The sequence below is a fragment of the Heloderma suspectum genome, chromosome 4 (assembly GCF_057233095.1).
Source record: "Heloderma suspectum isolate Gila_16-S chromosome 4, 16-S_ref, whole genome shotgun sequence".
NCBI lineage: Eukaryota > Metazoa > Chordata > Lepidosauria > Squamata > Helodermatidae > Heloderma > Heloderma suspectum.
In genome coordinates, this window is record NC_139461.1 from 39,352,883 (window position 1) to 39,380,542 (window position 27,660).

General features: G+C 43.8%; 1 protein-coding gene across 2 annotated transcripts in view; it reads right to left on the reverse strand.

The window, feature by feature from the left end:
• Nucleotides 1-27,660, reverse strand: part of GRHL2 (grainyhead like transcription factor 2) — a 121,113-nt gene that overhangs the window by 60,290 nt on the left and 33,163 nt on the right. For both annotated transcript variants that reach the window (XM_084849002.1, XM_084849003.1), the window contains exons 2-8: nt 25,721-25,910; nt 24,251-24,318; nt 23,082-23,478; nt 20,331-20,386; nt 16,841-16,997; nt 14,648-14,759; nt 10,435-10,529 (exon numbers count right to left, since the gene is read on the reverse strand). In XM_084849002.1, coding sequence (XP_084705128.1) covers nt 10,435-10,529; nt 14,648-14,759; nt 16,841-16,997; nt 20,331-20,386; nt 23,082-23,478; nt 24,251-24,318; nt 25,721-25,910 — 1,075 coding nt within the window. The remainder of the gene's footprint in view (nt 1-10,434; nt 10,530-14,647; nt 14,760-16,840; nt 16,998-20,330; nt 20,387-23,081; nt 23,479-24,250; nt 24,319-25,720; nt 25,911-27,660) is intronic.

Genomic DNA, 27,660 nt, shown 5'->3' on the forward strand with positions numbered 1-27,660 from the left:
CAGCTTCTTATGTTCCTAGCAGTTTTATAGGTTATCAACAAGCATAATGTGTGTGTGTGTGTGTGTCTCTTATACACGTGTGTATAAAACTGTATGTTCAGTTTGAGAGAGTTCCATCTTCATGGCCTCAAAAGAAATTAAGATGCCAATGGCTATCACATTAATTTTAAACCAAACAAAACCATGCACTAATTATATTTTTATCCTTTATTTTTGTTTCTGATTTTTAGAATGTTGCAGTCAGTCCTGAGCACTAGACATAGGGCAGGGTAGAGCTTTAAATAAATAAAGTGCCTTTGTGCAGAGTAAGTGCAGCTTTTATAGTTTCTTTTGACATTCGTTACCTTATAAATTCCAGTCAAAGTCAATGTCTCCAGCAAATGTTTACATTTCCCTTTAAGAAGCTCCCTTAACCCTGCACCACGCCCCAGCAACTACATAAAAACTCAATTTGCTGCAAAAGCTACTTACACACCTGTTCAACCATTTGTATACACTGCAGTTCCTAAATGCATTGTGACCACAGCTTTTTATTTAAAGTGTCCTGTTTTAGACGTGATTTAAAGAACCCTGGCTCTTATTTTGGTAATTATGCTGACATATAGTTTCTGGTTTTAATTGTAATTTTTTAAGTACTCCACATTAATGGACTCTAGTCTCACATCAATTATGAAGAACATACAAATACAATCTGGCGCATGTCCCATTAAAATACTAGAGGACCTGAAGTCCCTTCCCACTCAATGATTGTACCTCTCCGAAATCGTTTGATATGGAGCGGTATATTGTAAATAAATAAAACTGTATGCATAGATGGAACATGATGTTATCATTGGGAAACAGGTTTTCCTTCTCCAATCCCTGAAAACAACTGTAAGGAAAGTTTTGAGAACTCTGGTTTTAAGGAAGAGCTTCTTTTACCATGATCCCATCCAACTCCAGGCTTTACTCTGATGCATTCAGTCTTGAATCTTGATTTCAGAAAGAGAGGTCTTTGTACCAGAGAAATTCATTTTAATCTCAAAATTGTGGGAAAAGAGGAAAATGCCTTCAGAACAATGGAGCCAATTTAAAAACCATCCTCAGGAGAGTCTATAATTAGAGCTTCCAGCTCTATGGAGTGAGGTAATTGCAGCAGGAAAAGCAGCCTCCACTGACAGGAATCTTAGCTTCAAATGACTAGGTTAGTTGCAACAAGTTAATGCCCAGAAATGGAACTGCTCACCCTGTGACCTTTCAAATACACATCACGTGCGTGCACACATGGGGGGTTACAATAGCATTGCAGTGCAGGGTGGAGATGAGCTGGCTGGCACAGATGGATGGGGGTTTTCTTTCAACCAGCAACCCCAAATTATTATTACAAGCTTATTCTTGTCAAAATACTTGGGTTATTAGTGCACACCTGGGGTCAGAGATATTTGATAACTACGAAAAAATGCACGCCGACTGCCATATGTTTTGGCGAGAAGCTACTGCAGGAATGACAGGCCCCTAGATTGCCACAGCCACCATGTTAGGGGGTTCAAAGATACATCAGCCACAAAATGGCCCCAGCACTTTAAATTCCCTGACAATCCCAAATATAAAGAGAAGTTCTGTGGAACTAAGTAAAGAGTAAACTAAGTGTGGAGTAAACTGTTTATATATTAACTAGTGAATGGACTCAGGTTCACATGGGTTGGAATAGCCCTTAGTTTGATACTGTGCAGCTTTCAAGCAAACTTACACAGCTGCCAGACTTGGACATGTGCCCTCTCTGTCATGCTCTGATAGCTTCTCATCTGGATTACTGCAATGCGTTATAAATGGGGCTGCCTTCGAAAACAGTCCGGAAACTTCTGTTGGCCCAAAACAGGACAGCAAGACTGTTAATGGGGACTGGCCAACGTGACCATATTATGCCAGTACTTTTCCATCTGCACTGGCTGCCAGTACATTTCTGGACCTGATTCAGTGAGCTGTTATTAATATTCAAAACCCTAAATGGCTTGGGGCCAGGTTGTCTGAAGGATTGTCTCCTCCCATATGTACCTGCCCAGACCCTAAGATCGTCTTCAGTGGTCCCTCTCCAGGAGCCCCGCCAAAGGAAGTGAGGCAGGTGATGATCAAGAAGAGGGCTTTTTCCGCTGTGGCACCCCAGTTGTGGAGTGAGCTTCCCAGGCAGACTTGCTCTTATGCTCTTTCTAGCGCCAGGTGAAGACCTTTTTATTGTCCCAGTTATTTTAGTCTTTTAGCTCTGTTGTTTTAAATCTGTTATTGTATTTTAAATCTCTGCGTTGTGGCTAGGCTTTATTCTGGGTTGTACTTTTATACTGTAGTTTTAAATGTTTATATTTTATATTGTATTTTATTATTATTTTGTGGTTTTAATTGTTGTGAACCACTCATGAGAACTTCGGCTATTGGGCGGTATAGAAATGTAATAAATAAATAAATGTTCAGTGGCACCCCTAGCACAACCCCTGCCCATGGTGCACCCCAAGGGAGGGGTCTGTCCACTCTATTCCTCTGAAGAGGGGCTGCCCCACAGCAGTGGGGAGGGAGCAGGCAATAATTCTGTTGCTCAGCCTCCTAATCTCCCCTGGCTTCAAACTGTATGCAAAACTAAGCGCTGGTTAAGGAAGTCTGCCTCTAGTGGCTGAAGATGCTACTGTAGGCTTTAGCCACATGGAGACATTTAAATCAATTAAAATTAATTAATATGTTTTATGAACAAAATAACCCTGGGTGCGCACCTCTAGGGTTCCCTTAGTATGCGGACCAAATTTCAGGTGTCTAGTTTCCATGGTCTTGGCACAATGGTTCTGACAGCCAGACGGACCAGCACACATTCTGTTGTATTATTATAGTTAATCCTTATATTCTGCTTTATTAATAATACTCATACACCCCTTAACTTGTATTAACACTTATAATAAAATATCTGAACTGCTGAAAAAAAACAAGACTAGCTTTAAGAGACCATAGGGTATGCCCCTTTCCCCCAAACACACGTTTGGTGGTTTCCCTATGTTTGTGCAGTTTCTTCCCCCACTCTAAGAGATTGAAAGGCTTAGTTACAGATAATAAAGGCTTTAAGCTACAACATGCAGGGTGTTTTGTATTTTTGGCTCCATCTCTTTTGCTTTTGGCCCTGCCCACCACTGGAATGCAGCCCCCAAGAGCTTCTCTAAAATGGAATGAGGCCCTTGGGCTGAAAGTTGTTCCCCAACCTGGCCAGAGGGCAAATATTAAAATGGAGCATCTCCCTCATGGGAGCGTCTGTGTTCAGTGGTCCTTCCTCATTCACCCTCCCCTCCCTCCAGCCCAAGCTCCAGGGGTTTCTCTTATCAACCCAAACCCAGAGCTGCAACATCCATTTGTTTTTTGCTCTGAACCCCAACTCTGCTCCCCTCCTATCCTTGCCTCACAGGGGAGGTTCAGATTTACAACTGAGATGACAGAGGCAAAGCCACCAAGCCATGACCATGTGAATGTATGTAAATGGCACTGCTCGCTGGCAACATCACTGATGGCCGCCTCTTTGCTTGCCCAACATTTCAGAGGAACTTTAAGAGGGGAAAAGCTGTAATCACACTGCTTGGCAGTGAGCGTTCAGCGCGTTCACATAAATCATTGCCACCTAAGTATCTATATTTGCCTTTAGAAAACTCCAGTTATAATCTCAGTAGGTGGACAATGCTCAGCCTCTAATACCTCACTCCAACTAATAGGTGGCTCCTGTTAGGCACTGTAGAGCTTGAACTGGGACACACACACACACCCCAACAGATCATGCACTGGTTTTCTGCTGGTTAGAGGAGGTAGCTACCTCAACAGCCCATAATCCTCTTGATCTGGAAAATCGGGTGACACTAGTGGGCCAATGTGGAGCCGCTGGCTAATATAAACACTCTCACATCTGTTGCCTTTTCCTCAGTCTAGCCAACTTTGTCACCAAGGGAAGTCAGCAGGTCTTCCTTCTGAGCTACTTACTAGAGCAGGGGAGGCAACTTGGTGCTCTCAGGATATTTTGGACTACAGAATGGCCAATGGTAAGGTATTATGGGAATTATCATCCAAAACATTTGGAGGGCACCAAGTTGTCTCCCCCTGCATTAGAAGCAAGCCAGCCTGCCCTAAGGCCTGAGCACCTGAGAGCTCTTTCCTTACCCTCTCCAGCTACCATTAAGGTGCTTCACCTACTGCATTTCCTTACTCCAGGGGTGAGCAACCTGGAGCCCTTCAGATGTTTTGGACTTTAACTCCCATAAGCCCTGGCCAGCATGGCCAATGGTGAGGGATTGTGGGAGTTGTAGTCCAAAATATCTGGACGGCACCAGGTTGCATACCCCTGCCTTACTCCACGTGTGTATACAGGTCTCTTGTCCTTTTTCTACAATACCCCTCTTGCAGAGCACCAGTGGCATCAATCAGAAGTTGCAAACCCTCCCATCTGCTATAGCAACAGAAGCAGAGAGCTGTTCTAAGTAGTTCGGCCTGACTACCAAGGAGTAAGGCAGGGGTACTGAACTTCCGGCCCTCCAGGGTTCCCTAGATGGCTGTGCCCCTTGCCCAGCCCCAGCCCCTTTCCCCCAGCTACCAGTCATTATTTTTCTAAAAAGTTGAAATGCCCCTCCTAAGGCTTAGTTTCTGGCAGTAAGAGCTTTCAGCTGAAACATGCTCATACTTTGGCCAGGCCCCTTTTGCCTTTGGCTCCACCCACCACTGGAATGCAGCCCCTGAGAGCTTCTCCAAAAACTGAAATGGGCCCTCAGGCTGACACAGGTTTGACACCCTTGTGGTGCAGGCAGGCCTTAGAGGATGCCTTCTCATTTGCTTGGTTCTTCGCCTAACAGATCATGTCTGTATTTACTTGCAGATTTGTATCCTGTCCATTCTGCCCAATTATTCTCAGTCCCAATTATTTCCCGCATAGCTCACAACCTAAATTACAATTGAAACAGTATATCAATACAGCAGCCAAAAAGAACAGAACATGACAGAAGGCAAAAACCAATATCATAGAAGGTTCAAAGGTTTGGAGAAATTAAAAGGTCTTCGCCTAGCACCAGCAAAACATCAAGTGCTTTGGATTTTTCTTATTGTTTAGAAGTGTTTAGATATGTGTATCCATGTGTGTTCTGTTTATATGTTTGTATGTTTTTATACCATCTATAATGTATTTTTAAGGTTTTTAATCTTTGTAAAACGCCCAGAGAGCTTCAACTATTGGGCAGTATAGAAATGTAATAAATGAATGAAATGAATGAAGTGTGTGCCTGGAAAGTCTCCCTAGGAAGAGCATTCCGAAGGTGGGGTGCCACAACTGAAAAGGCCATCTTCCCCGTCACCACCTGCCTTGCCTCAGATAATGAGGTCACCCAGAGGGGGCATTCTGAAGATGACCTTAGTGACAAGCAGGTTCATGTGGGAATAGGCCCATCTTCCCCAGCCTGGTGCCATTGGCCCTGCTGGCTGGGGATGCTTGGAGTTGCAGTTCAACACAGCTGAAGAGCATGAGGTCGGGGAAGGTTGGAATAGGCAATTATCCAGGTAGCTAGGCCCGGAGCCACACAGGGCTTTAATGGTAAGAGCAAATGCTGTTAATTTTGCTCAGAAATGAACCAGGAGCCAGTGAAGCTATTTAAGCACTGGTGAGATATGTTCCCATCAGCTGGTCTGTTAGCACCCTAGCAGCTGTTAAAAGGGTGAGATTTTGGACTAACTGCAGTTCCCAAGCAGCCTTGAATGACAGCCCCATGTACAACACATTACAGTAGTCTGAACATTGTTGGTAAGGACTGAGGGACAGATAGAGTTCAGCTTCACCAATTTCCACCACCAAACCCATATATTACTTTTTCAAACAACAGACCATAATAGCAGGAAGCAGCCTCCCCTTAAACTTGTTAACTTTCATGAGTGGGAAGAAGTTGCTAAGACTTGGGTTCCTGTGGGGTTTTTACTTCATTCCATGGCAACCTGGGTTACGCTGACCTGGGCTGCAAGCTTAACATCGCCGATTCAAGTAAAAACAGTAGTGCATCCCTATGAGTGGTATTTCAAAGGTGGGTGATGAAAGCTAGCAAAGGAACCAAGAGGAAAGAGCATATTTTCCAAAAATACAACCTGCCTGTAGACCAGCCTTCCCCAACCTGATGCCTTCCATATGTTTTTGATGACAATTCCCAGAATTCCTGACCACTGGCCATGCTGGCTGGGAGCTGAAGTCCAAAACATCTGGAGGGTGCCAGGTTGGGGAAGGATGCTATAGAATCAGCATGTGTCACCTTCCTCCTCCCACTACCCAAATGCATGCAACTGAATTACAGTCAGGGTACCAGGCAGAGATTTTTCCCAGTTCTGCCACACAAGTTCTTTTAAAAGAACCACACCTAACAGCAGCTTGTATATGCAAAGCATGTGCTCTCTCTAAGCCAGTGATGAGGGACCTGTGGCCCTTCAGATGTTATTGGACTCCAAGACCCATCAGCCCAAGCCAGCATGGCTAATGACCAGGAATACTAGGAGTTGCAATCTAACAACATCTGGAGGGCCACAGGTTCTCCACCTCTGCTCTAAGTCATGGCTTTCTGCAGAGTTACTAGCTTCAACAGCAAGCCAGCCATTTTTGGTTAGGAATAGCCTTCACAGAGCTTTTTCTGCCTTGCCAGAGAAACAGAAATGAGATGGAGCACCAAAACATCCAGGCTCCCTGTTCCTTCTTACTGTTACTTTGGTGTCAATACTGCAGCTTAATGAGTTGCAGAATCTACCCCATAAAAGGCCACACTTCCATAGTTAAAGGAAAGACTTGGAACAGGCGAAACGTCCCCTGCCGACTCTTACAAGATCTTGAGTAAAATGGCGCGACACCAGTGAAACATTCTGTGACACCGTGGAGGATGCTGTGCTTGAAAAGCAGGACAAAAGGCCACCCAATTGTACATCAGCATAATATCCTGAGAATTAGCACACACGTTTCATAAAGGGTCTGTGCAAATGGCATCACAGCAGCAGCATAACAGGTCTGTTAGATATTTCTACAAGAATAGATAAGCTAGCTTTTCCAATACATTTTTGTGTACTTCTGCAAACCTTGGAGCCCCACTGATACTTCCCTTTTATATACAAACAAATGCACACATACATGCTAAGTTTAACATTTTATATTTTGGTAATACATTTAACATTTTTGGTGCAATGTACATTCAGCACTGGTAAAGCTTACCTCCAATGGTAAGGTATTAATGTCTTTTTAATGGAATTCTAGAGTTCCTCTGCAGGCAAACAGCTCACTACACAATGGGGGGTTTGTCTCACTAAGCCCAGCAGGATGTGCTCCTTCATCAGCAAACATCAACAGCCCAATATCGCTCTGGCTATTCATGAAAGCCTTCCTGAACTCTTCTGCAAGTGGGCTTCCTTCTTATAGCATTAAGCTAGTCCTTCTGCTCCTAGTCTCACAATGGGCTGCATTCGATCCTAAGCCCAGAAAATCCCACCGAATTCACCGACATACCAATCCAGTTTATCTTCCTTACATGCAATCCCAGCTACTCTTCTGAAAGGTCAGACCATTACCCTGAGACTGGGTTTCCCCTCTGGCTCCAAACTGTTTTCAGTCACTTCGATTTACACAAACAAAACAGAAGGCTGCAGCACCAGTTCACCTCTTCCTTCCCTTTATGGGCCTTCACCGAATCCTCACAATTTGTAGTGATAATTATGACAAACGCTGTAACATTATCGGATCAAAGGAGCCAAAAGCAGTACAAAGAACATTGCAAACATTAATTAAAAGATTCACGCCACTGTGCTGGGAGATCATTTTATACAGTACAGGATGTAATGCAAACCACAACTGCAGTGGTGCTTCTGGGTTCCCTGCTCCTCTCCCTTCCAGCTCCTAGGGAAAGGTGCCTGTAACTGGAGAGCAGAAGGGAAGCACATTCTGGCTTCTGCCATCGGGGCCACTGGGAGGCTGCAGCTACTGCTTCCCAGGAATATCAAGCCAAGGGGGGACCCCATCCATCACCCTAAGGAAGAAGAGCCATCCATTGCTGTCCAAGCAAGAACACCAGCAAGGGAAGGTGAGCCTGCCTAACCCAAGGTGCATTTAAGTATCCACTTATGGTCCACCACCTTGTTCTGACCCTGAAACACTTATCTCCCTCCTCTTCCTTTTCCCTCCTCTCCTCTTCCCTTGTGTGTCTTGTCATTTTAGTTTGAAAGCCTGATGGCTTTCCCTTTTTTTTCTTTCTCCCCCTTTTTTTTATTGATGTGAGCCACTTTGGGAGACAATAATTGTCGGAAAAGCGGGATAAAAATGCAGTAAATAATTAATTAATAAAAAAGTAAGCACATAAATAAATATTAGCTCCTAAGCAGAGATAGAAGCAAAGATAGGCAATGGAGAGAGAAAGGCAGCCCAGGGATCCTCCTTCCTTTCTCCTTGCCTACAATCTCCTCCAGCTTTCTCTGCCTGTCTTTGGGGAAGCTTTCAGAATTTTGAACAGGAACAGCCTGGCTACTTTTCATGTGGCAAGTGTAATGTGGAGCCAGGATCTCAGCTCAGAGCTGGTGGTGTCAGATGCCCATCTCCAGATCCCCAAAGTAACAATAAGCGTAGGCAAACAACCGCCATCCATGCAATAACCACTCAAAAGCTTATGACCTGCTGGCACTAACCACCCAGGCCCCATCTACATGAGCCTTTTACTTTGGGGTGGCTGCAAGTCAAGGTCCCTTGGGACAGATGACGTAGTCGCCACTTCACAGCCATCCATGGTTTTCTCCCGTAAAATGCGGATTTCCGAGGAGGTGTTTTGCTGCCATTTTTTTTTGGTTTGCTGCGGGTTTCCCCGTGGTTGCAAGCTGTCTGTCCCTTCCCCGAACTGACTTCACATTTTGCGGTGGGCGTGTTGTAGGCGTGCGTAGAGCTTGCGTCACTCTGGGACGCCCCTTTACTCCCCCCATCCCTTTGCAGCTGCGCAGTTACAGAGGCACAGAGAGGTGTTTTCATTTATTTAATTACACTTTGGCATGTTTTTGCAGCTTCGTATCTTCGCAACGGTTGCTTTCAGACTCAGTGCCCAAGGGCTGGGGGGGTCTTGGGGGAGGACCAACTTTGCTCCTGCCACCATTTCGGAGCAATGGGTAGGCACGTACCACTAATGCGAACCATCGCAAGAGTCTCAGGCTGGGGAACTGACAAACAGATGGCATGGAAATGAGGGAGGACAGAACACCCACTTTTTACCTAACAAGGGATGGAAAGACACAACAGGACCCCTAAAATACAAAACAGCCACTGCAGTGTTGTACCCCCACGCTCACAGGGCTGCACAGCTGCACAGTAACGTATAATGGCAAAGAAAGGGCATGGCAGAGTCTGTTAGGGAAGCCCGCAGTAAATCGCGAGTGTATACCACCAGACACTAATCCGAAGGTGCAATGCTGCACAGTTGTGATGGGGCAGGGGGTGAAAGTGGAGCCATATAGATGGGGCCCTGGAGAGGAGGTCCTCTATAGCCTCCAGCCATGCTTTAAGACCAAAGTGTTTTGCAGCAGTATTACTGCATGATGCATCATACTCTGTTCATCAGCTTTCAATTAAGGGCCACTCGAGATGTTCCATCTTTCCCCACTACATGGAGAGCATCTCCGGTGTAGGAAAGCAGGCTAAAGTGTATCATTCACACAGATGGGGTGCACACATGGAGGTCATTTCTGTGTTGGGAAACCCAGACATCTATGGGCAGTGTCCAACGCTGCCCACACGCTAGCAGGACCCACCACTAGTCCAACAGGAAGCTAGCAGAGCCTGCAGCAATGGGAAACGAACAAAACTCTCGTTTCTGGATTGGGGCAGGTCAGCAGAGCTGAAATGCGGTATGTACCCTACTTCAGGCTTTGCATTCAGAGGGTCCCAGGATCAATCCCAGGCTTTTCCAGGCAGGGCTAGGAAAGAGCCCCTGGAAAGCCACTGCCACTCAGTGTAGACCAGCTTTCCCCAACCTAGTGCCCTCAAGATATTTTGAAGTACACCTCCTAGCATTCCTGGCAATTGGCCATGCTGGCTGGGGCTGATGGGAGTGAAAGTCCAAAACATCCGGAGGGCACCAGGTTGGGGAAGGCTGGTGAAGACCATACCAAGCTACATGGACTAATGCTCTGGCTCAGTATAAAGCAGCGTCCTGTGCTCCTTGTGTAGCCCTTTGAAATAATATTTTGGTATAGTTCCAAAGTCACAATTCACCTGAATGTTGGTGAAATTTCAAAAGCAGATATTTCTCAGCTTTCATCAGGACTGATTTAAAACTTTCACTATTTTGCTTTACATTGGGAGAAATATGGGATACACATTTCAAACCCTGTTTGCTGAGCAGCCCTAAGTACTGCAATATGAATATGTTTTCATACGTTTGTTGCAGGATGATGCCTTACCTTTGCTTCTTCATTGACATCCCAAGTAAATGACACGGCATTATAAGCAATTTCTTCAATATTCCCAATGGTGTTGAAGCTCTCCTTGTAATCAGCTGTAACAAATAGCACAGAAAAGATCACGGATGCTTTTGTAAAACATGGAATCTTTATCCTTATGCTCAGGCATGCTGTCACGTTCCACATGACTTGCATTTCACTGCTGGTGATCTTAGATGATTTGCTGTCAAATAAGCCTTGTAAACCACCCAGGAACAATTACTGAAGGATGGTATAAAAATCTATTAAATAAATTAAATGAATCAGTTTCCTACTCTTTGCCATCATTAAACACTGCCAGAGTCTGATTTTGTTTGATTGCATTCTATTAGTGAAGCTTTGCATTTTACAAAGAAATAAGGTTTTCGGTACAAGGAAACAGCATGAGGAAATCAACCATGAAAAGCATAAATGCCCCAAACTGGAAAGTGATCAAAGTTGTGTCTGCAGTGGTGCCAGCCAACTATGGTTGCTAACCATGTTAGCTTGAAATAGTATTTGCAGACCAGCTTCTAATCCTGGTGCAAGGCCAGCTTCAGGTTTGTATGGGACCCTCAGCATGCCCTCCCGCCGCACAACCATAACCATGGGCCTCCCCAATGCAAGAAGTGACACCTTTCGTCCTCTGCTACTCTCTCCTATCACCACCCACTATTGGTGGACAGTTGAGTGGGCAGGACCGCCCCACACTCCGTGGAGAGGGAGAGAGGAGGAGGATGCAATGATGCTAGCTGCAGCATGTGCAGAGGAAGCAGAAGTGTCATTATGGCTGGGGAGAAGGAGGCAGCAGAGCCGGGCCCTCGGCAGCTACCCAACGGTGGCCTCCTTGTGACAACCAAGCATGCCCAATTTAAAAGCTAACCATGGCCAACGTCTGTTTATTTATTTAGTAGATTTATATCCCACTTTTCAACTTACCCCATTGTGTTCTGCTTGAGTTCCCTCCATGAAAAGAGGAAAAGCGGCAAGAAGAGGAGCGAGATCAATGAAAGATATGGAAGACTCAGATACGGGGAGAAGGAGGGGAAAAGGGGAGGGGGGAAAGGAAGCAGTGAAAAAGGGAGTCGTTGTGATCTTGCATTTAAAACAGAAGCAGAAAGCCCCGTTTTAAATGCAGAATTTTAGGCTGGTATAGAGATGCCTCTTGAAGAAAAGTGTTACACCTGCACAGATGTAATGCTGCACCGTGCTTACTACAAACCAGAAAGGCAACTGGGGAGTTCGTATGGGAAGGAGTGAGAACATGGGAGCCTATGGCACATTCCTGATCTGCTAATCATGGTCTGGAGATTGCTAGTTTTACGCCTGCACTGGGCCTCTGTCACACCCTCTACCCTGAGGTTCGATTATTTTTTAGATCACCAAACTGGATTTATAAAGGATCCCAGGCCCTGTACAAGTCTCCAAATGTCACAAGCCACCAGGAGAATTATCAAGGTGTTTTTTTTAAAAAAAACAAAACATTCTAAAGGTTCCCATTCAGAATAAATCCTTGAGTGACATAATCCTAGCAGTCAACATGAAGTGAAATAGCATTGTTACAGAATTAAGCAAATGCGCCTTCAATCTGAAAAAAGACACTTTGTGAGCGTGAGCAGTAAGGTATTTTTTTTCTCCACTGACAAATGGAAATTTTCTATCCCATTCTATTGGTGTTGTTGTTGTTGTTATTAAACACACACACATACACACACACTCACCACATGAGCTGTAGTCAACAGACAATTAATGTTTGCAACCTTTACGTGGCAGAAATCTGACTGATTTAGCAGAAAGTATTCATGCGTGTGTCTGTTCTGAAGGGCTGGGATGCTGCCTGGACAAGTGAAACCATGTGCTTGGAATGCCTAGAACACTTCAGGGCACAGAGATCTGTGGAGTTTTCAAATGGGAGATTTGGCTTTTTAGAGGAGGAGGAGTCAATGCCAGCATTTCAAACTTTTAATCCGTACTGTGAGGAAGCTGGGTCACCTTTCTAGACAGAGAGATCTATTATGAAGTCTGTATGCTAGTACAGGATGATAAGCAATATTAGGTGGGAGATTAAACTCAGAGCCAGTGTCAGGATTCAGTATCATACAGGGCCTTTGCTGAGGCCCGTACCCCAGCAGGGGCACACCACTGACACCCTGGTCCTCCTCCTCCTCTTCACTGTTGCTGCCTATTCACCTGCTCTCTTACTCCCAGGTAAGTGGGCATGAAAATGCAGCTTAAATCCATTTAACTCTGTGGTGCAGATATGCCCTTAGGATATCTTATCCTTACCATATTTTGTAAAGTTCCTCACCCCCATATTCACCATATAAATATCACAGGCAATATTGTATGTCAAGCCTGGAGAAAAGAAGATCGAGGGAAGACATGATAGCAGTCTTCAAATATCTGAAAGCCGGTCATGCGGAAGATGGAGCAGACTTTTTCTCTGTTGCCGCAGAGGGCAGGACTAGAACCAATGGCTGGAAATTTGCAGGGAAGCAGATTTGGGCTAAACATCAGGAGAAACTTCTTAACCGTGAAGGCTGTTCAACAGTGGAACAGTCAGACTGCCTTGAGATGTGATGGGCTCTCCTTTACTGAAGGTATTTAAGCAGAGGCCATCTGTCGGGGATGCTGCAGTCATACCCTGCATTAAGCACTGGGTTGGGCTAAATGACTTCCAGGGTCTTCTACTCTATGATTCCAAGCCGAGTGAAAGCACAAAAGACACAGATTTAACTCTTCAAGGTGAGGGGTGGAAAGGCATGAGTGGGGAAGACGGACGGGAGTCTTAATAATAATAATGGGATATTGCATTGCATTAATAGGAAAATGGTATCCAAGATCAACAAAAAGCTGAAGCACACCGAATGGTCCTCAGCACGTTGTGTCCAGTTCAGGTCACCACCAACTGAGTGTTAAAATGTGACAAAGCGTTTAAAAGAAACACTATGAAAGAAGAAGCTGATTACACCTGATATGTATAGCCTGAGGGAACGGGAGGGTAGGATGACAACACCCGTGAAATATTTAATGAATTGCCATAAATAAGGGGAAGAACCATGACTAGTGCCAACAACCAGGCAAGCTGAACAGCCACTGGGGATCTCTGGCTCTGAAAGGCAAAGAGCGCTGCTCAACTGCCAAACATTTCAAACCGGAGAGCAGGAGGGGGTCATGCAAAATGAAGACAGCCGGGGAGGGAGAAGGGCTGACGGCTCATTGTCCAGAGCACTCCCAAATACGTGACAGATTTAAGTAGCAGAAATGCCTAATGTAGGCCAAAATGTGACAAACCCCTGAGAAATACAAACCTACTAAAGCGCTGAGTCGGGGCCTACAACTGGGTTCCATCTTGATCTAAAATGGCTTATGGCTCATACCAGCAGGACTTACCACCATTGTTCATTTGTTCACAGAGTTCTTTTCTTTTTTTGTAAGAGATGGAGGAAGAGAATTATGAGAAAAATGAGAAACAGGGAGAGACAGAGGAATGAGGGGGAGAGTAGAGAAGATGCATATATACAGTTCAAAAATTAAAAGTGGATTCCATGCTGCTAGCTGGCGTTAAAGGTGAGTCCCAATTCTGAAAAGGTTGAAAATTACAGTGAAGTAACTGATCAATTGGGATATATAAACTGGTGAAAATAAACAAAATTCACAAACCTAATGTAACAACTTTATATCTTCAAACTAAAACTTACAGCTATCATGTCTAAAAATGGTTAATTTGTCTGAGAAGCTTGGATAAATACAACAAATTTATATCTTCAGACTCACAGCTAGTGTGTGTGTGTGTGTGTGTAGATATTAGACCCACTGAAGACCTATGGTCAAAATGCTTGGTTATGTTTTGAGGTTTTTTGTACTGAATGACATGATGTCTATAAGTTTTAGTTTGAAGATATAAAACTGTTATATTAGGTTTGTGATTTTTAAAAAATTTTCACCAGTGTATATATCCCAATTGAACGGTTGCTTATTTGCTGTTGGGTTGGGATACATTTCCTTCTTGGTTTGAATAACGTTATATTGACCAGATGGGGTGGTCCAAACCCAGGCTGATGGGATGCCAGTTAGTTATCCCTTCTCCAGAACAAAACCCACTTCTGGAAGAGTCCAACCTCACTTGGATGTCTCCAACCTAACAAAAGGCACCAGTGAGCATGGAAGCTCACAGGGCCGCTTGCTCACTCACCAATGTCAAGGACCCTCTGCTTAGCCGTGTGCTGCCGGGAATGCCAGTATTTCCAATGCTTCAGCTGTTCATCACGGTTTTTATCTTCGCTGAACACAACCATGATCACACTCTGGAAAGACCACAGAACAGTCATCAGGGGATCGATGGGACTATGCCTGAATGCTAAGAAAAAGAATCCTTTCGAGTTTTATTAATACGTTTTATTATTTGCAAAATTTATAAACCACTCTGTATCTAAAAGGATTCCTGAGGGATGAACACTAAAGGAAAAACAATCAAAATACAAAAGAAAAAAATCTTTAAAAACAAGTTATGCCAATAAAACCATGGCTGAATATTCAGGAAAAGCTTCTTTAAATACATCAGCTGGTAGGGAATTCCACAGAGTGGGAACCAGAACATTAAAACTCTACTCCGCGTGGACACCAAACAGACTGCAGATCCATGAGGAGTGTCTCATCTGATGACCTCAGGCTGATAAGGGAGAGGGGGCTCTCTCAAATATTTATTAACAAATGAGTTTTGCCATTCAATCACACCCTACTTGCATTTTGTTCTTGTTTTTCTGATGGAAAGCAAATGACAGCAGGACTCCCATGCCCAGAGAGAGAGAGATACAGGAGAGACTTGCAAGGTTCAATAACAATCAGGTACAAGTGCCATGGCATTTGCAATGTTATAGGCTCCCTGTTGTCTTTGGTATTTATTTGTTTTTTTATGTATAAATCCCTTTTTAAACAAGTTTCAAAGAGGTGTACAATACAAGGAAAAAAGCGACACCAACATCAACTCAATCTACATTGAAGCACAAATAAACAGAACAGAAAATCGGCAACACAGCCATCAAAAGCTTTTTGAAAAAGAAATGTCTTGGGGTCAAACAAGACATGATGTATGGGAGATCTTTGGACAGAATCTCCTGTATTTAAATAACAAAAACAGCAGCAGCAGCAGTCATGATGGGTTGATTTAGCTTGGGAGGTCAATTCTTTTCTCGATGCTGTTTTTCCAATGAAAAATGCCCTATACTCTTTTGTTGCCTGGTAAATTAGTGAAAATTCACAAGCTGTTGATTACCTTCAACCCCTAGTGGTCGTTCAGAGCTGCAAACATCTTGCGGATCCAGGTATCAGAAGGACCACCTTCTTGCACAGGAAGCTGTCCAAACCTTACAATCATCACCAGATGCCCACCACCAAGTCTCGCTGCCCCCTGATACTAGGTGAGTGATGACAGGAGAGAGCTTTCTCAGTTGTGGTGCCCCATCTTTGGAAGGGAGCCCTTGCTTGGCATTGAATTTGATGTCTTTCTAATACCTGGTGAAAAAGACCTTTTGGGGCTCCTTCACACTGAGTTTTTATCCTAAAATTGAGATTGCCCCTTCATGGAAGTTTGCGGGCTCTTTACATGACGCTGTGATCATTCAAGGTGTCTCCTGCACTAAATGTGCTTTGTTCCGTTTTTAAATAGATCGCAGATAATGAGCTCTCAAATTACCCTGTTGTGTTCCGCTTCAGTTTCCTCCGTGAAAAGTGTAAAAGCGGCAAGAAGAGGAGTGAGACCGATGAAAGATAATGGAAGATTCAGATATGGGGAGAAGGAGGGGGGAAGGGGTGGGGGAAAAGGAAGCACATGAAAAAGGGAGTCATGATCCTGCATTTAAAACGGAAGCAGAAAGCCCCGTTTTAAATTTTTAAAGGATTTTAGGCTGGTGTATAGATGCCCTTTGTTTGCCCAGCACTTAATCAAAGCTGGAGTTAACTGATCATTCTTAGCGGCTGCCTTTTTTATATGCTCTGTTGCTATCTTAATTGCTTTCTGTAGATTTAAAAAAATATATTGTATTTTCTTGTACTTGTTATTGTTTTACTCTTTTTATGACTGTAAGCTTCCCTGGGAATTTGATTAAACTGAAGGATGGCTGTATAATATTTCAAATAAAGAAACGAGAACTGAAATAACTGAGTAGTCTATGACATTTTGCTACAAAGATTAAGTTTTTAAGATAAAACCTGCTTCAGTGACTTGCGCTGCAAACTCTGCTGGGCAGAAAGGAGCTTGAGCTTCTGTCAAAACACTGGCCACTGTAACGAACTGTATTTAGAGGGGCACAGAGAAAGCAAGCACATGGGAATATTAAAAAGACATTAGCAAATCGATGTTAACAATGTCACAGAAGACCAGCCATACCCTGACTTTGCTGATTGGGTGTCTGAAGCATTTGTTGTCTCCAGTCTCACTCAAAGTTATGGCATAAAACTGCCCCTTGTTTAAGTAGGTCATTGGTCCTTCTCCTTGCTTTTGACGCAGGGATTTAGTTGCTTCCAAAGTATACCGAAATGTGCTGCTGTGTGAACAAAACACACACAAAAAGTGTTTTTTTAGATATAAAAACAAAGCCCTTATGCTCTAAAATTCAGCTATCAGACTTGCATAATAATCCATAACTTATTCATTTGTTTATTTAAAGTGTTTTTACCCCATTCCTTAGCCAAAACGGCTCCCAAAGTGACTTACAAATAATCAGTAAAACAAGGCAGTCTCTTCCCATAGGCTTACCATTTTAAAAGACATGACACACAGGGAAAAAGGGAAGGGAAGGTGGAATAGCCCTTCTTCCCCTTCTCATCTCCCTCAGCTCAGCCCATTGGAATGGCCACTGATGGTGACAGTTAAGGGAGGAGAAGCCTTCATGAGGGTTTTTTTTAGCAAGCCTGACGGAATAGCCCCACTTCCCCCTCTCATCGCCCTCAGCTGAACTAGTTGGAATAGCTGCTGGTGGTGACAGATAAGGGAGCGGGGCCTTCATGAAGGAGCTCTTCAGCAAGGCTGGTGGAATGACCCCACTTCCCCCTCTCATCGCCCTCAGCTCAGCCCACTGGAATGGCTGATGGTGGTGGCAGTGGAAGGAGAAGAAGCCTTCATGAGGGAGCAGGGCTGGCAGAATGACCCTGCTTCCCCCTCTCATCTACCTCAGCTCAACTAGTTGGAATGGCTGCTGGTGATGTCAGTTGAGGGAGGAGCAGCCTTCATGACAGAGGTCTTCAGCAGGGTTGGTGGAACGACCCTGCTTCCCCCTCGCATCACCCTCAGTACAGCCTGCTGGAATGGCTGCTGGTAGTGACAGTTGAGGAAGGAGGAGCCTATGTGCTCTGCGTCTTAAGCAGAGCCTTATAAACAGCCATAGTTGAAGAGCCAACCAAGTGCAGTGGCTACCTTGACCTGGAAAATCAAGATTCAGCTCAACAATCAGACAAAGAGGCTTTTTCTCTGTGTCCTGCCTATGATGGAAGTACAACTGGATGTGTCAGGTGAGAAAACCATCTCAAGGTCAAACGACACATCACATTAAATTCATAGTGTCTCCTAGGTATTTTTGTTTTATTTGCAAGTAAGGGGTAGAGGAGTTGGAAACCCAAATCAGGATTGCAAGGACATGGGGGGAGGGGAGAGGTTCAATCCTCCCTTCTTCAGCCACAACGTTCCAGAAAATCATCTGTCACCCCTCATGCATGGCAGTTGGTGCTAGTAAAAATACTCCCATTAGAGAGCTTTTTTACTAGCATTAGCTGTTGTGAGGGGAAGGGTGGCAATTTTTTGGAGGTCCTGGCCAGGAAGGATTAAACTTCCTCTCCCTGCACTTTCCAGTCCAATCTGGATCAGGGTCCCATGCTTAGTTTCAACTAAAGAAAACACACACACAATGCCAGTTTGACCTGCAGTGGCCACACCCACACTGAGGAATACCTTGCCCCACAAAGTTCTGTTGCCCCCCTATCTTACCATTTTCTGCTGGTTAGTGAAGACTTTTTAATTATTATTCTGGCAGGATTTTGCCTTGCCAGGTAGATAATATCTTTACCTGAGGATTTAATTTTTTGGGTGTCCATTATGCTTGTCTCTATTGCATTTGCTTGATAATATTTTATCATGAAACTGTGATTTTCAGCTATTGTTAGATTAGAAGGGCAGAGTAAAAGTTATCTCTTATAAATAACATTCAAAAAGTGTGTAACTTACTTGGTGGCCTTGGACTCCCTCATAGCCTTTCCTCACAGGAATACAAGACTAAAAGCACAGCTCTGAGCTCACTGAAGGAAGGTCAAGATAATAGACCCAAAAAAGTGCCCTCCTTCTCTTCCTCAAATAAAATATTCCAGTTTAATGCTTAAAAGAACGCCCCCCCCCCCCCCAAATCAGAAAGTTTGGGCCCAGTATTCCTTAATTAGAATTTTTCTGCAGGGCTATTAATATATATAGATTTATCATTGACTGAACATTATTCCTCACCAAAAATGTGAAAAGGTCTTCAAATTCTTACTGCAAGATAAAGTCAGGCTAAAGTAGTAGTCTTGACTGTTGGTTCATCAACAGCAATTTGGGCTCCTGTTTGTGAACAGAGACTATTCCAACAATATTCTTAAACCCAGACATAATATACCTGACCACATTTTGCAATCTCTGTCTAAACCACAAGGGAAATTACTTCCAAATCATCATTCATGCCCTAGACTGGGAGGAGTGAGATGTAGGTATAGTTTTTATACACAGTAATTTCTAATTTGTATTCTTCTGCTATTATCTGGCCATGAGCCTCAAAAACCTATGTGATCAAAAATCAACAGCAATAATCCCAATAATCTCAGTGGGCATTGGATTCAGATTTTAGTTCCATAACATAGATATTTCTTGAGTGAAGATTTCCATCTAGAAGAACATTAACCCTTAAGGCTTTAAATTTCAAATGTCTTGCCTTAGCATTGCGGTCCCTTAAAAGCAAAGAAAGGCTCAATTTATATCGTATATCTTTACAGCCAATGAAAAACTGCTTCCCTGACGTCTTGTTCTATGTCACATTGGTAAAGTACGAAACAACAGATGATATGGGGGTTGTCCTTATGTTATTATTCCCATCAGCAGCCAGAAGGCTTGGTCATGGGGCAATTCACAGCTGTGTCTGAATATAGCAACCAATTGGCAGAGCCAATCAAACTGGTCTTTTCCACCTGATCATCATCCTCCTTCCTGATAGGGTGGTAATTGGGTGGGACAAAACCCATACAATCAGCTTTCCTCATATAATTATGGGATAACACATACATTACTATACCACATAGCAGAGTACCACGGGGAAACTGCTCCCATACAGCTGTGTGTGTGTATTTGTGTGTAGGAGGAGGAATACTCTTTAGACTGTGGTTTTCTATTGGCAGTTAGGAAGAGTGTGCAGGGAAAAAAATCCAGTGGCCAATGTTATATCCAATACGCATTGTTTTGCTATGTTGCACAAATAATACATATTAAATGCGCTAATGCTGGTCACTGTTACAAGGCAGACTTCATCTGAATTTCATGGGGGAGAGCCAAAAATGACATTTCTTTATTTATTTGTAATTACTGTGCCTTGAATGAGATGTGTGCCAAATTTCTGCTTTCTGTTATCTGGAGAAGTAATAGTTGTTATACCTTTACCAGTTAAGTGAGTCACTGAGAGAGATATGAGTGGAAAATAGGGAATAGGTATGCTAAAGGGAGGGCACCACAGAGTCCTGAAAGATGAGGTGGCCATTAAGTATAGGGTAAGCAAAATTGGGGTCCCATATACCATATATTTTAGCCTGAGTCCAACTAGAAGCCTTTATGAATCTATTTCAACTGTCCAGACACTGCTGTTACTTACTTGGCTGATTGTTCATAAATGTATTCCTCAGGTCCCACAGAACCACTGCGATATTTCTGAAAGATGGAGCGAAAGTATGCATCAAAATTAGTTGAGCAGGAAGTCAAATCAAATTGCTCCTCTGATGACAGCCATAAGACTATTCATTTGATCAATCGATTAAGCTGTTAATTACAATTCTGTAAATGTGCATATGGATAAAAACAATGGGTTGGATGCAGACTTAATCATGGTTTGGGCAGGCCTAACAAGAACAATAAGTCATAATTTGATCACTAACTTAAGGCCCATGATTTCAGTGGGCCTACTCTGAGCATGACTGGATCCAACTCAATATTTTTGAAGCCAAAACCGTATTTTGTTTTTAGATGGGGCACAACAGCAGGCATTGTCTTAGAAGAGACATTCCCTTCTGTGTGAGAGAAAAAGATGGGATGCTTCTTTTCAGACAGTGTTTCCAGCCTTCCCCAACCTGGGACTGCCCTGAGGTGTTGACTGAAAAACACATCATTCCCCAAGCTGGCTGAGAATGATGGGAGTTGCAATCCAGCATATCTGGAAGGCAACATGTTGGGGAAGCCTGGTGTTTGCCATTTGTACTTTTTGTAAATACCTGTATTGAAGATAAGATTTTTAAAAAATCTTCCGTCTCAAGCCAATGTTTAGTCAATTAAAAGTATTTTTGAATAATTCATCTAATCCAGCCTTCCCTAACCTGGTGCCCTCCAGTTTTTGGACCGCAACCCACGTTGTCCCTGACCATGGGCCATGTTGGCTGGGGATGATGGGAGTTGTAGTCCAAAACATCTGGAGGGTGCCAGGTTATGGAAGGCTGATCTAACCAATTAATCTATTAAACACTACAGTCCTAATTTCAAAAGTAGGACAAGGCACTGGACAAATAGTTAATGTTCTAGATCTTCATTGGCCTAAATATTTCTCACATTTTGAAAATTTAGAGTTGAGTGTGGCCCTATTCAGAAGTTCATTCTCATGAAATTCGAAGTGCATGAGGGAAGAACAGTAATGAACCTGTTGTCCCTGCCTCCTCCATCATGTCCTCCTCAGCCCCTGTCAGGGGTTCTGCAACAAAAAGCCTTCTCTACTCATGCAGACTGCCTGAGTGATTCAGAAGCCATGATCTGGCCAGGTAATATATTTCAGTATTAATACTGAACACTGCTGTCACTGTAATACTGTCAGTGTGATATCACATCCATTTGCTGCATTTGATAACTAAAATAAACCACTGTTTTTTAAAAATATAAATGCAAAAGGTTGTGATCTAAGATGGAAATGAATTGTTAACTCTGCTCTAACTATGATGCTATGTCTACATTACTCCACCCTTGAGAAAGCACAAATAATTCATAATATATCCAGTTCCCTCAGTAAAAGGGATTCCGATGGCACCCTTTCAAAAGATTATTCTATTTATTTAAAAGATCTATGTTCCACATCACAGCAAAGGATCCAGAACTTTACAAAAACAAGGTAGGCAAAACAAGGTAAAAACAAACATAATAAATTACCAGCATGTCAAATTAATACAATAAAAAGCCTGAGGGGATAAAACTATCTTTGCCTGGTGCTAAAAGAATAACAGTGTTGGGGAACTTCTTGAGGAGAGAATAGGGATGCTGGAGAAATTCGAGACAGACTAAAATGAATTTGGATTTCTAAGAATCCGACCTGTGGAATCCGCTGCAGAGTGGCCCCCTCAGGCCCAGAGTCCGTGGAATTTCAGATGATTTTTTTACTTTCCTGAAATTTACGCATATACATTCGTAGGAAAATCCGTAAGTTTCTGCTGAGGAAACATTGAATGGAATGGGGGGGGGGATGGGGGACAATATGCCAAATGTTATGTACTAAGAATTAATTACGTAAATATTTATTTAATTATTTGCATATTTTTCCACAGGACCAAAAAAAAATATTCGCATCCATCTGTGGGCAGATGATGGAACAAAAGGTGTCTGACAATCCATGAAACACAGACGGAGCAGATTTTACACAGTCCGTACATCCCTAGGAGAAAATTCCACGAGCTGAGTACCACCACTGAGAAGCCTCTCTTGCCTCCTGCCTTATCTTGGATAGCAGAGCACCTGGAAGAAAGCATCTGAAGGGACAGATCATTGGACTGTCCCTCTTATTTGGCATTGGTTGGGGCAACTTCCAGCTCAAATCCTTGCTCAGCCATGAAGTTCACTGGGTAGCCTTGGGCAAGCCATTATCTCTCAGCTCAACTTACCTCACAGACAGGGCTGGCACCAAGGGTAGGCATGGTTGGGCATCTGCTGTAGGCCCACAGCCCAGAAGGTCCCCACCCACAAGAGCCCCTGGAGTTGCTCCTCCTCTTTACAACTGCAACCTGCTTGTTCACCTAATTCTCACTCTGGCCCAGGCAACAGTGACGGTGAGAAAGAGGAGCAGCAGATGTCATTGCCTACTTGCTCACTACCTATCTGCCTGTCAAGCAAGCAGAGGATAGCAATGATGAGAAGAGGATGAGCAGCTCACAGCAATGGCAGTGAGAAGGTAGACTCACTGAGGGAGGGGGCCCACTGAGGGTGTCTTGCCCATGGGCCCCCAAAAACCTGGAGGCGGCACTGCTCACAAGGTTATTGTGGTAGAGAAAATGAGAGAACCACCAGAGCTCCTTTGAGGAAAGTGGGATACACATGTGACAAACGAATAAATAAGTCACTGCTTCCACACCCGCAGTGCCCCAATTGACAGACATACCTCTGTCCCTCCGTCTTTAAAAGTCTCACTGTAAGTACTATCGGGAGTGCTCCGCTGGTCATCTTTCATGTAGGTTGAATGGGGTGTGATGTTGGGCACGTCATAATGTGCATGTTCAAATATAACCCCACGGTGCTCTTCATTTTCTCCCCTTGCGTAATGCACCGATGGAGCCATGTAAATAGGGGTATACTCTTCTGCTTTCACCACCATAACTCCTGTCACAGAAATGGAGGTTGGGCTTCCAGATACGCTGGAACTGAACTGCTCCCTTTTGGACGACTCCAGCTGCTCCGGATTCAAGGACAGATTTACCGGTACAGTTTTCAAGACCTGCACTCTGTTTTCACCACTGTTGCTCAAGCTGCTCTGAGTTTCACTGGTAGAAAGACAGTTTCTAAGGGGAAAAAGTGAACAAAAGATAATGAGCTAAGTTTTAACATTACATCTTACTTGTGTGGTGTAGTGTGTGCAGGAATCCTAATCTTTTTGGACAGGTGGACATTTTTGGCATGTTGGGAAAGTGTTGTGGGTGCTGTCACAAAATGGTTCCTGTGGGGGGAACCCAAACATACACAACACACAACCAAAAATCACACAAGGCAACACCAGGCAAACACCAGGCAAAACACAAACACACAAAACACAGGAAAAACACCCCTGTCATGGCCCACTGCCCTCTCCAGCCCGTGGGGTCACTTCCCATATCCCTTCCTTGAAGCATCCCAAGGTGCCTGAACAGCACAACCATTTGCACCTGGATTAAAACAATAATGAACCATAGCTCTATTCACATTACTTCGAAATAGGTGTTGTAAAGATTGCAGACAGAAGTTTTGATGCATGGCCTACATACACAACCCCAGGGGATGAGCCAGAAGAAATGCTTGTGGACTTGACACCACAGTACATTGGTTGCAGACTTCCATAATCCTCACACTTCCCTCAGTTTCTTCAGCTTGTCAGTTCCTTGAATTTTTAAAAACTTGGCTAATTTTACTTTTGGGTACATGTCACAGCTGCTTTCCTTCACAGCCTCCTTTTTGGAAGTGGGATGCCAGGGGGAGGAAGAAGATCACAAGCCATCAAGTTTCATTTCTATTCATATCCAATCTGATTTTTTTCTCAGACGTAAGTTTAGTGAGATGCTGTTTTCAATAATACTGTACCTTTTATCCTGGTCTTCTTGATTATCACTCACTTTGTTAACAGACAACAGTCTTTTATCTCTGGGAACCTGAAACAACAGGACACATCAGGTGAGTGTGATAGCAGAATTTATTTGTAAAAAAAATGAATCCTTCAGCAAGGCCAGAAATAGTAGGACTAGTCTCGATTATGTATGGCAGGACTGGTGGCTGGCTGGTGGGCCAGATATGGCCCTCCAAGCAGTTTCATCTCACCCCGGGTGACCTATCACATTTTAAGATCAAGGCATCACAAGGGGTTTTCCCACAATTCCAGGGGCAAACTTCATGCAACGCTAGATGTCTCTCTTGAAGTTCTCTGCATATTTTCCTTCTTTTTAATTTAAATGCCAGCCAACTAAGAGTGGGGAGGCAGAACAGGATCGGGACCAGAGGGCAGTTTAACGTAATGGGTGCTTCCCCGCTGAGCCAAATAGCATACTGGAACTGCAGCACAAGAGGAAAGGGGTAACCCCCTCTCCGGTGCACTGTGATCATGATCCTGAACTCACTGCCCCCGCCAGTGCTGGCTTCAGGTCTTTGAGGCCTGTTGGGCAAGATACCCTCAAAACGCCCCCTCCCTCCATGAATTCTCAGCACCACTGTCACCAGTTGCTATTGCTCCTCATCCTCTTTCTCATCATTGCTACCACTTGCTTGCGTGACAGCAGAGAACCTGTGAGCAAGAAGGCAAGCAGGCAAGTAGGCAGCGGCATCTACTGCTCCTCCTCATCATCATCACTGCTGTTGTCTGGGTCAGAGCAAGATGCAGGTGAACAAGCAGGCTGCAATGGTAAAGAGGAGGAGTAACTCCATGAATCTCTTGTCAGTGGGGACCTGCTGGGGTGTGGGCCCTAGGCAGTTGCCCATCCATGCCTACCCTTGATGCTGGCCCTGTCCCCACTAATGACTGGTATTTAAAGCAACAACAAAAGACACATAAAATGTCACTGTCTGTAACTAAGCCTTAGGAAAGGTATTTCAAGATTTTAGACTGGGGAAAAAACTGCACAAAAGCCAGGAAACCACCTCCCCACTGGGGGAAAGGGGCATGCCATCTAGGGAACCCAAGGGGGTGGATTTGGCCCCCAGATCTGAGGTTCTGCACCCCTGGCCCAAAGACTAAAAAGGAGGAAGCTAACTGGGCCTCCTGAGGAAGTGCAATCACAACATTGGTGCCAGTACTGAAAAGGCCCTGTCCTATGCCCCAGCCAACCATACTTATGAAAGCAAAGAGTTATAGAGCAAGACCTCCGATGAAAACCATAAAGGCCAGGCAGATACATTTGTGAGAAGACATTCTTCCAAATACCAAGCCAATTAGGACTTTGTAGGTTATAACCACCACCTTTAAGTGGGGCCAGGAACGGCCCAGGAACCAGTGTAGCTTGTATAAAGTGCTCCAGCGAGCAGATTTCAGGGGAGCAGATGTACAACCTTTGAGCTCCCTACCTTGTAATAATCATACAGTAATCCAAGAGCAGCAGCACTGTCCTCATCTCCATTGATGCTCATCATAGCCTTAGTAGCTGCTGTTAAGGGATTCTCCAGGTAAGATTTCCAAGCTTCATCTTCACTGGTGTAGGCTCTTCTGGTATTGAACGGAACATCACTTGGCACTATAGTCACAAGCCGGTTTTTACTGCAGGTGAAAAACAGACATACATAAAAGCATGCAATGGGACCCAAAAGCCCTTTCCTTGCAATTCCAGAAATCACATTCACATTTCAAGGGCACATCTAATCCTAGAAGGGATGAGATTTTTTTTTATTTTAAACCCAACCAATGCAATAAAAAAGATGCAACAATTAACATGAACAGGAAAGAAATTGGTCTGCTTACGTATCCTGATTGATACCTTAATTATTACACATTGCATCTAAAAACCCCATTTTGAGTCAAGAATGTACACAAGTGAGCTGTTAATTTTCACCAGCTGTGAACTTTTTCACACTCGTGAGTACATAGATTTTAAATAATCACATTATTCTATGTATTTTTAAAAGCTATTTGTTAGAAAAATAGTATTGCTCTACTGGTTTTGGAAAGGTGGTGTGTTTGTTTTAAAATAGGACCTTGGCAATCATTGGTGCACCATGAAAAAGCACACTCCAGTGATTAATGGGTACAACCTAGTAAAAGCTATCTGTCTCCAGACTACTGATCTTAATTGCCCAGCATAGAAATAATTCCATCAATCTCTTGACCATGCTTAAAAGACCAGGAGTATGATGTGGTCTTTCATATTTCTTCCTCCATCCTCCTCCCCATTCCTGTATGAATTCCCCACCCTATCTTTGTCAGCATTCATCGTGGTCTAGCATTATGTCTGCACTCACACCGAGCATGGCTAATGCTAACCAGGATTCCTATCTTAACCAGGGTTTGCAAGCCCTGGTTGAGATGGAACCTGGTTAGCATCGAAAAATATTAGCTTTGATGCACATGAAATTGTGGTTAAAACAAACAAGTAAAAAAAGGGGAAATTTGCCCAAAGCAAATGAAATCCCCTTGGCCCCTTGTGTCATGGGTGGATGTCCAAAGACTGGAAAAACAAATATATGGAAACAGTGCAGCAGGGGGAGGGTGGATTCTTGCACAGACATGCCTTAAGTGTCAGGGAAGGAGTGGGCAACTTTGGACAGTCCAGGGGCCAATTTTGCCTCTCCCCCCAACCTGCCACAGATCATACTCCACCACCACCCCACCACCATCATAAAAAGGGGGGAGAATTATTGAAAGTCACAGTTTGCTACCAAAGCAAGCTAAATTTGTCCATTCTAAGCCTCCATAGCTGTTTCAGTGGCAAACCACGACTTAAAAAAAAACTTTTTTCTTGTAAAAATAAAATAGGCACATTGGGGAGCCAATGGGCCACATGAGACCCCCCCGTGATGTGTTGCCCACCCCTGCCTTAGGGTCTAAGAGGTCCAGACATATGATCTGATAAAAAAAAAGAACGTGTTCTTACTGTCTACTCTCCATCCACTCCCACGTCCACCAGCCCACAAGAAGAGTTCTGACCTACAACTCCCATAATCCCTCACCATCATTTAGGCTGGCTAGGGCTGACGGGAGTTGTAGACCAAAACATCTGGATAGCCATAGGCTGCCCACCCCTGCATTAGAAAAACTTTCCCCTTCGTCCACTGGCTCAGCTGAAGACACTTAACAGATGGCTTCACACTAAACTCTGAAGAGCCGTTCTTATTTTAAAAACAACAAGTAATTTGCTTGTGGAATAATACAGAAGCTGGTTTTCAGTTCTCTGGGAGGGTTACATGATAATATAATAAAATCAGTACACTGTTAAAGCGACAATAATCAGCACAAGAAATACAACATATAAAGGCAGCCATTCCAGTACTTTACAGGCAAATCTAAATGGTAA